Source organism: Phytophthora parasitica, assembly GCF_000247585.1.
Source record: "Phytophthora parasitica INRA-310 unplaced genomic scaffold supercont2.9, whole genome shotgun sequence".
Lineage (NCBI taxonomy): Eukaryota > Oomycota > Peronosporomycetes > Peronosporales > Peronosporaceae > Phytophthora > Phytophthora nicotianae.
This window is the reverse complement of record NW_008648995.1, coordinates 49,430-59,980: the sequence shown is the minus strand read 5'-3', so window position 1 is coordinate 59,980 and position 10,551 is coordinate 49,430. Positions and strand designations below refer to the sequence as shown.

The window sequence follows — 10,551 nt, the reverse complement described above, 5'->3', positions numbered from 1 at the left end:
AAAAAAATATCCAGACCAGCTGCTCAACAATCCTGGACAGGTGTGACTAATTAGGGTCAAACATTAATTAGTCTAAGGGTGACTAATTCTACCGCACCGTAAATAGTCTGAGTGCATAATTAACCACACTCATACTAATTTAGGTGAGCAAAACCTGCAGCACCTCACATAAATTAGTATGAGTGAGACTAAATACCGTAGCTACTGTACTATGACAAGACCATAAGTATTATGACAAGATTTAAAGCACGATTACAAAATCGATTGGCGTTGAATCTCTTGGGGCTCACAACGATTCTCAACCTCCTCAGCCGATACAACCTCTCACTTCGAAAAACGTCTGAGCACTGTTGAGTATTCGGTTAAAGCTCTTGAAGACAAGATCGACTTACTCATCTCTGTACTTTGACCATCAGAAATCTCAACACCATCGGCAGCAGCTTCACACAGCAGCATCGACGAATTGGAGCAGATATCTATTCTGCCGCCAGCTAAAGACTGGCGGGCTTTGTATCGAATGTACTGGAAAGCTGACCCAACTCGTCATCTATTCAAGCCGATTTGTGAATGGACACCACAGGAAAGAAAGAAAAGCGGATCCCTTCCCAGTCGCCTCAGTGTTGCAAAGCTGATAGCGGAAGATGTTGTTGATTTTGCTTTTCAAAAGAGAATTCCGACTCCAAGGGACGCCTCAGAGGCCACATTATCGATGTATGCAGCTTACTACGTCGATAATTGGATGAAAAATGCAGCGAATACCAACCTGAATGCGCTCACTGTCGACAAGCTGGCACGATATATCAGACTTGATAAGAAAAGCCGACTCGTGAAAGCTCAGCATGCTTACATGAACAGATACAGCTAGTATAAAAAGATAGTATTGCGAGTCTTGTTTTAGTATATTGTGTATTGTTATAGTACATTGAGTCTTGTGTTAGTATTATTAATCTTGTCACGTACATCTAGTCTTGTCGTAATATCTATTATCTTGTCATGTTTTTCTAGTATTTAATGTCTTGCTGTAGATTTTGTCTTGCCGAGAGTCTTCTAATAATTTATCACCATTACTTAAGCTGTGATTGAAAATTAATACACGGTTCTTCATTTTATTGGACAATATTGACTCTAAGACTATCTTTTTATTGGTCAAGTAATCATACTTTGCATCAATTGTTATTTGGGAAGCCTGAAGTTGCTTCCGACACAGAAAGCATACAATTTCTAAGATGAGCGGAAGCTGCTTCCATTTTATCACAATCATAGCTCAAACAGACGTCTAGATAGGGTTAGGTTTACTATACTAACAAGAAGATAGTATCATAAACCTACCCCTTCATTATACGAATGGAAGCGCTACTTCCTCAGCGCAAGGTGCTGTGTGACGCCGTCATAGTGTTATTGGCTAAATTAGGTATTTATGTTGGGTCTGATTGAATAAAAATGCATTGTCGTGAAATTGGTGAATTAGTGGTTGTGATGCGATGTATGTTGTGGCGGCCTCTCTTTAGACGTGTAGTTCACACTTTTTACTGTGCGGTTTTTTCTTGTCGTGAAAAGGACACGTCCTCCATAATCATGTGAGGCCAAGACTTTGTTAGGCCAAAACATTGGCCTACGTCTTACCGTAAACTTTTTGGACAGATGCTTTTCTTTTTCAATCATTACCAATTGGAGGAATCTAGCATTACAGATTGGTTGCAAACCGGTGGACGTATCCTTATTTATTTAAAAAAAAAACTGGCTATCGGACATGTGGACAACGTGTAAAAACAATCCGCTTTGATGTGACATAGGAGGGAAGCCACAGTAATCTTCATTCAAGTCCTCAAGGTGCACCTTCTTCGTACCATGTTACAATTTTTTTTACAAATGTCCGCAAGTAAACACATTGGCAGAAGCCACATTTATTACGGCCATCCTTCTGTAATTTTCATTCAAGTCCTCAAGGTGCACCTTCTTCGTACCACGTTACAAAAAAATACAAATGCCCGCAAGTAAACACATTGGCAGAAGTGTATTCTAACGTTAATGATTGGCAAACCCGGCATCACTTTCGTTCTTTTAAGAACTGGTTACCGAAAAACAGCCACGAATTCACGACGTGCCTATTGTATCATTCGGTCATTTTCATTCAAGGCCCCAAGCCGTACCTTCTTCATATCAAGTGAAACACAGTATGCGCTTGCCGTTTGTTCTGATTGGGGCTCTTTTTATCGTTTTCGGGAGTACCAACGTGGTTGTGGCTGCTGGTACTGATCGGAAGATAACTCGAAGCTCACCTATCGATGTGGTTCAATCTCCTGCTGAAAACACGAACGACATTAGGGTCCTGCGCACGCTTGAGGATGGCAATGACAACCAAGAGAGGGCACTCGACTTGTCCAAGCTTCCTCAAGGCGTTAATGCGGCTGCCGCCGAAAAAATCGAAAATGAGTGGCTACGCAATACCGCGAAGTATAAAGCCATGAAGAGTAGCGACGACGAACTTTTCAAGGCCTTCGCAATTTGGAAGAGGATGGAGTATACGAAGCGTGATGTCGCTTGGGCCATGCTAAAACTCCGTACGAATCCTGTAACCATCGTGAATTTCGTGAAACGCTACAACAAATATCGTAAGAATCCCGATATCCGGTTCGAGTAGGTAGGGGTTGCCGAGATATCTGTGCAAACGTGCTATGGTGGAGCTACAACATGAACAGAACGAGTAGATTACACTAGTAGTAGTATCCCTGAGATTGAACAGCAATGTTGTTACAGAGCATGAAGATGTTGGCGGCAATACATCTACGTTTTCACAACACTGCGAAACAGCTGAAATTTGCTTTTATTTTTTTAAAACATTCTCGGTTTATACTGTATAGATCCAGACCACTCGTGGTTTTCTCTGGTGGGGAGTCTCATTCTACCTTTTCTATTTAAATTGCAACCTTTCGGAGACGAATATATAATCAACTGCTTTTAAGACGTCATGCAAGTATTGTATACTAGCATGTATTAATACCATAAATTTCGTAATTCTCATTCATTACTGTGTCCGTCGTCGGCATGTTCCTTGGTACGTTTCTCTTGTCTAAAGGATCTTAATATCATCGGCCGCTCTCTCGTCGATGACGACCATCGACGATTCATTTTCCTGGACGGCATGCTGATCGTCCAGCAATTGCTCCACCTGCGTCATTCTAAAGCACCAGATATTGCACGACAGTAAAAACGCTAGCAGGGTTTCCCAGAAATATCCATACCCATTGGTATTATGGTACACAAGTACTTGAGTAGCTACTATAAATTAGAGATGGGGAGAAATGTAGATATGCTTTAAGTTGTTATGACAGAAGACAAGCTTCACCACAAACCATTCTGGTGGCACAATTTCATTTTTCCTTGAGCATTTTCGTCCGCACCGAGTGAGTACCCCGGACGCCAGAGCCCGTGTCGTCAATTGGTAATCTCGACGCAATGATTTCGTTCACATTTAGATAGATAATATTTTAGGAATGCACAACCACCTGGCTTCAAATTCTTGAATTGAGGATTGTCGTGGCGTTTTTATTTTGACGACCAACCATCATGGCTCATCTTGTGTCTCCAACTTGATGGCCATATGCGGGGCCATATCCGTTCTTTCGGGAACAAATGGATCCAGCCAATGCTTTTCACCGCGTTGGACACCTGGTCGCCCACCTCATTGTTGAAGTGCTGGCGCATTCGTCCAATGGCGTCGACGTTCTATGTCGATTGGTTCATGACACACTATGCCTATTTGAAAACCCACAACACATGTTTAACGATTACGAATACTAATTTAACTCGAAATATTACCTCTTTTTCGCAATAATTAGTTATTAGAAGTAATTTATTGATACTATTCTAAAATAGAGGGTTAAATTCCTCTCTATAGCTTCAACCAAAGTCTCAAGCCAAAACCCAACCTGCATCATGATGACCAGCTCCGAGTTCGTCCCTGAGCCTCTTCCTCGTGGCCTCACCGATGCCACCACGCACCCGCATCGTCCTCGCTTCTCCTGGTCCATCTTCTGGTCGTATACCGGTCCCGGTTGGCTCATGAGCATGGCCTACTTGGACCCTGGGAATCTCGAAGCAGACCTACAAAGTGGGGCGTACACACGCTACCAGCTGCTCTACGTCGTTCTACTCAGCACCATGTTCGGAGGGCTCTACCAGATCTTAGCCGCCAGATTGGGAGCCTGCACCGGGCGACATTTAGCTCAGTTGTGTCGCTCCGAGTACCCTCCACTCGTCTCCTTCGGACTCTGGATCATGACGGAGCTCGCCATCATCGGTAGCGATATCCAGGAGGTTCTGGGATCGGCTGTAGCCTTCGAGCTTCTATTCGGGCTACCATTATGGTTGGGATGTCTGTTGACTGGGCTGGATACCTTCACCTTCCTGGCACTCCATAAAGCGGGGGATTCAAAAACTAGATACCTCGAGATGTTCTTCTTGCTGCTCATTGCCACCATGTGCGTGTGCTTCTTTGCCGACTTCACCATGAGTGATCCAGACGGGATTGAGATAATTAAAGGGGTGGTGGAACCCAGAATGGACAAGCAGAATACCATGCAGGCCGTGGCGATGCTGGGGGCTATTATCATGCCTCACAACATTTTTCTTCACTCAGCGTTGGTCCAAGAAAGGAGAATTGATACGAGATTTCCGACAAAAGTGAAGGAAGCAAATTACTATTTTGGATTGGAAGCAGTCATGGCCCTGTTCGTCAGCTTCTTGATCAACGCTGCTGTGGTTTGTGCATTTGCCAGCAGCTTCTTCAGCAGTCAGTGCTATGCTCTGAGTAGTAATCCCATTTCGAGTTTGTATGGGAGAGACATCCAGACCTCGTGTATCCCAGCCAAGGCGGCGTTGAGCTCGGGGAGTGCGATTTACGATGCTTTCACGGGCAATGTATGTGTGTTTGGTGGTGAGAGTGTATTTGAAGGTAACGTGACTACAGCTATTATGAATACGGTGAGTAAATGCACACCGTGTTACGTGGATGGACGTGGAGAGAGTTTTGGTACTGAATTATTTGAATCGGGGCCAACGGCTGGATATTGCCAAGAAATTGGCCTCGCAGAGGCTGGTGAGGCCATACGCGAGGCCCTTGGAGGATATGCTAAGGTAGTCTGGGCGATTGGTTTACTTGCTTCTGGCCAGGCTTCGACCATGACTGGTACTTACGCTGGTCAGTTCGTAATGGAGGGCTTTTTGGATATCCGGATCGCAGCCTGGAAGCGTGTGGCGCTTACCCGAGGAGTGACATTGATACCGGCTATCATCGTGGCTCTAATCAGTCAAGACCGACAATTCCAAAGCGACCGCTTTAACGAGCTCCTCAACGTTCTGCAGAGTGTCCAGCTACCTTTTGCGTTACTGCCGCTACTCGCATTCACAACTAGCAAGAGACTGATGGGACCGCATTTCGTAAACACTAGGTGGATTGCAGCACTCCTTGTCGTAGGCACGGCGTTGCTCTGTGGTGTGAATTACACGCTTGTCTATGATATTCTCCTCAAGAACCTTCCAGAAAAATTATCAGCGTCAGCTTGGATTAGTCTAGTCACCATCGCTGGTTTATATGTCACCCTGCTGCTCTACTTGTTGCTAATCTACCCGTCTGAAACAGTACCACCTCACTACGTAGTACTTCCGTCTGCAGTGAGCTCAGAGCTCCCTCGTGAAGAAAAAAACAAGAGTGCCGGAAGTGCTGAGGAGCCCCTATTGGAGAATGAAGGTGTCGTATGATAAAACTCGATCAATAGTACTAAGAAGTACAAAAAAATCAACTCCTGAAAAATCTGTTATTTTGTCAGATTCTAACTGGAGTTATTTAGTCTCGATCACGTACAAGCGCTAGACCACGAGCTCGCAACTCTTGCTCCCAACTGCAGGTGCCACGAAACAAATTATTTAAATTGCAAAAAATAAAAAAATAATATCCCTTACTCTTGGTAGCAGGCTTCGTAGTATCTTTGTAGTCGCGCCTGTCGGATCGCGAGTACCTCCTTGTCCAATAACTCGCGCTCTTCGTCAAGTCTACAATATAGACCGTAAAACATGGCACATCAGATAAAAAAAATCGCTGACAACAGTTTATAATACTCGAACCGCTTGTTCTGCTGGGTACGAGCACCACTACCCGATAGGCGGTTTTGCTTTTCTTCCCAAAGTGCTCTACTTGCGTTGGTTTCGTTATTAGAAGTGTATTTTCGTGCCTGATGCAGCTCCTCCTCGCGAGCGATGAAGCGTGTGACGTTCAGTCCGGACGGCTTCTTCACTGCGAGGGGCCGCTCAATCGCCCGAGATGGAATTCCAGCAGGCCGATCGCGGTTCACAGGCATGGTTCCCTTTCCTTTGATGTGTCTTCTACAGAGTCGTTGTAACTTGTCTCAAATCCAAAATCGGCACCTGGAGGTTTCAGAGTCAAGTTTCGCTTTCCTGGTGAGCTGTGTGGGCCCATTTAAACTTAAAGCTGAAGTCGGTGCCTATGCGATCTTCAGAAACAGAAATCTAGAACCATAAAAAAGGAAATTCGGTACTTACCAACGTGTTCGAGTGGAACCTGCATCACGTACACAAACCATAGCATCAACTTAGATTGAACCATTGTCGCCTGCGTCTCCAGAACAAAACCGAGTTGGTGTACAGGTGATATGCCCAACACGCGTTTGAGTACGACCATTGCCACCATCAATGACGTCAATTCCAGCATACTATAGGCCACCACAAAGCTGACATTCGTGAGTAATTCGTTCTTCGACAGGTTTGCGAGCGATAGATTGTAAGTACAATTCGGCAAGTGGAAAGCGATCATCGAGTACAGCGCTACAAGCATGCTTCATTAGCAAACGAGTTTTAATTAAAGGCACGTAATCCGTACCGTAGACCATAGGAAGCACTGCTTCCGTGTATTCTACCAGCACGAGATATTCAGTGATATACAGCACATGTGTTGTTGTGTTTAGGAATGCCTCGCGCTCATTACAAGAGAAAATGGCTTCCAGTCCTAAGCAAGGTGCAACGGGTTGCTTGAAATCCATTCTCGGACCTGAAGACATGTGTACCATTTTGGTCTGCTGAACAGGAGTAGCAGGGAAAACTTTTGACGCTTTCCTCATCAAGCGCTTAAATGCTCCCACGTCTCGTGAACCGACTCGAATCACCGACAAAATTTCTGCGCGAGTTGGAGCTCGTAGCGAAATATCCTCGCTCGAATTCTTGTATGTCTGAATTGGTTCAAGTATCAATGACTTGTTTGTCTTATTCAACCGACTTCGTAGCCGTTCGTGAGATTGAGCGCGATCTTGAATTGCCAGAATTCTTAGCGCCACTTCCACAAAATTCTCCTTGGCAATTGGATGATGCGGTGGAATCTTCGCCATTAACTCTTTCACCTTCTTTAATACTGCAGTAGTGCCCCGCATGGAAAACCAAAAGTGGATCACATCAATAAGCATGAGAGCTACCGTAGTTCCAAGTGATGATGAATGCTGGACCGCTGAGGATACGTAAAGGGCATTGAAAACCTCGACGTTGAATATAACAACTTCTGGTTTGATATCGTCTTGGCCTGCTAAGGTGTAACTGATCCAATTCCTACTCGCCGATTTGATAACAGGTAGCAGTAGTACATAGAATAGTTGCCGTACGCCACTGATAGAGGAGAAACCAAAGATGTACAGAGGATAAATGAAAGTTAGCGCTACTTGGCACATGAATACCATGGTGTGTCGAACGAGATCTTGACGTAAAGCTGCATCGGAACGCCACCGTTCTCTCCATATAAATCCAATACTAACCAAGATAACGACCACACTCGGAGGTGAAGCCACAAGCATACTGAACGGAACAGGGAATGAAATCCACACAGCCACGGCGAACACAACACCAAACGAAATCATGCTCCCAGCCAGAGCAATCATCACGATGTAGCTGTGCTCCATCTTCAGCCGCGCGAGACTTTGACTCATTTGAATGACCATGGAATAATCCACAAACGCTGTAACGATCCAAGCTCGAATCCAGAAAATGTAGTTCTTATACGGCCCGGCTTCAGGAGAGTCGAGAGGTACTGATTCCACCAGCGTGGCCAATGCTACACAAGGCATCGGTGTGAGTAGACACACCGATAGAAGTCGTCCGCAGTTTGACTCGTCCATGTAGGTTTTAAACCGGCGCAGACGTTGAATGGAATAGCAACCACGAGGATGTAGCCTTTGGGCCACATTCGAGACTTGTCTCCACCTTGCAAGAACACCCATACGACGCCAGTTGTTGATGAGCGCAAGAGCACAACCAAGTTATTTTTGTTTTTACATCCGAAAAAAGGTCAACGAGTAAACGTGGTCTGCAAAAAGATCTCCTTGCATCCCACTCTTCCCCTTTCTCAGACTCCAGCAGCCCCAGGTACCAACACCTTTATTGTATCATATCCCACCATTTTGGTAGTTTTACTGGATGGGCTATCTCGTCGAGCGTAGACGTTAACGTGTCGTGGTCAGTTGATACTCTGATCATCCCTTTTTCAGTGTCAAAGTCAGTCTTGAAGAAGATCCACTGGCAGTAGTTCGAGACGATACCAACAGCACTTCTGAAACACCGCGAGTTGACCCTCTCCACCGCCACCACAGTCTGTGCCAACGCCGTCTTCATTATGCGTTTTTCACGCGCGATGAGCTGATATTCTATACTTCGACCGTATCCCTCCTCAGATCCGCCCTCGTCCTCCTCGTACTGTTCGTCTTTCAGTTCCTTTGGTTCCAACACAGCAAATATCCAAAATACTTACTTGTCAAAGAAAAATCCAGGACGGATCTGAATGATCTTGACGCATCATAGAGATGTGTGTGCAACATCCGCCATCAGTTTTGCGGTCGAATGAAGTATCGTCTTGATCGTCTCTAACACGGCCGACGAAATGTCGGTAGAGTTGGGCTTGCACGGTTGGGCGTACGAGTCCAAGTAACACAGCTTTTCTAGATAGCTCCACCCGATGTTGTTGAAAGAATGGATACTACATGACTGTATATCCTACCACTAACGGTATAGGCTCTCCCAACGACGAGGTCGTTCTCCTTTCACAACGATTGCCAGACTCTTCACCAAAAGCTGGAGATACTTCACACTTGGGGCCCTCACGAGATCGTACGGGTCGCTCAATTCCGCCTCATCTCTCATCATGTATTCGATGTTATCCGTCGCCAGGCCGTAGCTTGGTCATTGGATGAATCTCCCTTTATCTCTTTTGCCAAGAAAAGTCGGAGACCGTCAAAAGTGATCACTGCCGCTCTGGAGATGGTCGCACGAAGCTCGTATAGTGACAGCCTCATATCAACTGTGACGCAAACTTCGTTGAATTTAACCCCCGGGAACTTACATAGGACTTCTCGCACTGCTGGCACGACGGGGACTTGAACACAACCACGCTGTTCGATCAACGGTGTCTCAAAAACTTCGTCTACTACAGCGTCTGCTTTCAGCTCAAGGTCTCTCGTCATTAGCTTCTGGAGGTACCGGGTTTCGTCGGTATGTAGCAGCTCATTCACTTCATTGGATCTCGCAGTAAGATCTTGCCCTTCGTTTTTGCAGCAAACAGGAGGAAACCGTCGAGAGTTTTGAATGCATTGCTGAGGCTTCGCCTGATGGCTACATTGAGATCACGGATCGTGACACTTGTACCGAGAATAGAAGCCCCGAAGCCGAGCAGGAATTCTGCAGGTTAGCTGCGTGGCCGTCAGAATATTTCAAAAATGAATAATGGAATTTCAACTGTATCCTCAAATTGGCTTTATGTGATATTTATGTTTTTTTCTGGAATCGGAAAGCACTTAAGTGCTCTAGTAATATAAAACGCACTAAGTAGTTATTAACGAGAAATAAAAGTGATTCAGCAGCGGTTTCAAAAAATAAAAGCAAAGTTTTCTTGGTTCATGCTCTGTAACAACATTGCTGTTCAATCTCAGGGATACTACTACTAGTGTAATCTACTCGTTCTGTTCATGTTGTAGCTCCACCATAGCACGTTTGCACAGATATCTCGGCAACCCCTACCTACTCGAGCCGGATATCGGGATTCTTACGATATTTGTTGTAGCGTCTCACGAATTTTACGATGGTTACAGGATTCGTACGGAGTTCTAGCATTGCCCAAGCGACATCACGCTTCGTATAATTCATCCCCTTCCAAATTGCGAAGGCCTTGAAAAGCTCGTCGTCGCTACTCTTCATGGCTTTATACTTCGCGGTATTGCGTAGCCACTCATTTTCGATTTTTTTCGGCGGCAGCCGCATTAACGCCTTGAGGAAGCTTGGACAAGTCGAGTGCCCTCTCTTGGTTGTCATTGCCATCCTCAAGCGTACGCAGGACCCTAATGTCGTTCGTGTTTTCAGCAGGAGATTGAACCACATCGATAGGTGAGCTTCGAGTTATCTCCCGACCAGTTCCAGCAGCCACAACCACGTTGGTACTCCCGAAAATGATAAAAAGAGCTCCAATCAAAACAAACGGCAAGCGCATACTGTGTTTCACTTGATATG

The 10,551-nt window shown here is 45.3% G+C and overlaps 6 protein-coding genes across 6 annotated transcripts; 3 read left to right on the top strand and 3 right to left on the bottom strand.

The window, feature by feature from the left end:
- The first annotated feature begins 468 nt into the window (after nt 1-468).
- On the top strand, nt 469-920 carry PPTG_21823 (hypothetical protein). The gene has a single exon (XM_008900523.1). The coding sequence runs from the start codon at nt 518-520 to the stop codon at nt 863-865; it is 348 nt and encodes a 115-aa protein (XP_008898771.1). The 5' UTR covers nt 469-517; the 3' UTR covers nt 866-920.
- A 1,210-nt stretch (nt 921-2,130) lies between these two features.
- PPTG_06124 (hypothetical protein) lies at nt 2,131-2,804 on the top strand. Its single transcript, XM_008900013.1, has one exon. The coding sequence runs from the start codon at nt 2,177-2,179 to the stop codon at nt 2,639-2,641; it is 465 nt and encodes a 154-aa protein (XP_008898261.1). The 5' UTR covers nt 2,131-2,176; the 3' UTR covers nt 2,642-2,804.
- A 266-nt stretch (nt 2,805-3,070) lies between these two features.
- Nucleotides 3,071-3,178, bottom strand: PPTG_21822 (hypothetical protein; the record flags this gene model as incomplete). Its single annotated transcript, XM_008900522.1, has 1 exon — nt 3,071-3,178. The coding sequence occupies one exon, from the start codon at nt 3,176-3,178 to the stop codon at nt 3,071-3,073; it is 108 nt and encodes a 35-aa protein (XP_008898770.1).
- Nucleotides 3,179-3,887: 709 nt separating this feature from the next.
- Nucleotides 3,888-5,959, top strand: PPTG_06123 (hypothetical protein). Its single transcript, XM_008900012.1, has one exon. It carries the CDS (start codon nt 3,937-3,939, stop codon nt 5,758-5,760), a length of 1,824 nt encoding a protein of 607 aa, XP_008898260.1. The 5' UTR covers nt 3,888-3,936; the 3' UTR covers nt 5,761-5,959.
- PPTG_06122 (hypothetical protein) lies at nt 5,846-6,356 on the bottom strand (the record flags this gene model as incomplete). The annotated part of the gene is made up of 3 exons (XM_008900011.1): nt 5,846-5,900; nt 5,962-6,051; nt 6,124-6,356. 3 exons carry the CDS (start codon nt 6,354-6,356, stop codon nt 5,846-5,848), a joined length of 378 nt encoding a protein of 125 aa, XP_008898259.1.
- An 82-nt stretch (nt 6,357-6,438) lies between these two features.
- On the bottom strand, nt 6,439-8,659 carry PPTG_06121 (hypothetical protein; the record flags this gene model as incomplete). Its single annotated transcript, XM_008900010.1, has 3 exons — nt 6,896-8,659; nt 6,559-6,840; nt 6,439-6,500 (listed from the first exon to the last, which is right to left on the bottom strand). The coding sequence occupies exons 1-3, from the start codon at nt 8,274-8,276 to the stop codon at nt 6,439-6,441; spliced, it is 1,725 nt and encodes a 574-aa protein (XP_008898258.1). The 5' UTR covers nt 8,277-8,659.
- Between the last annotated feature and the right edge of the window lie 1,892 nt (nt 8,660-10,551).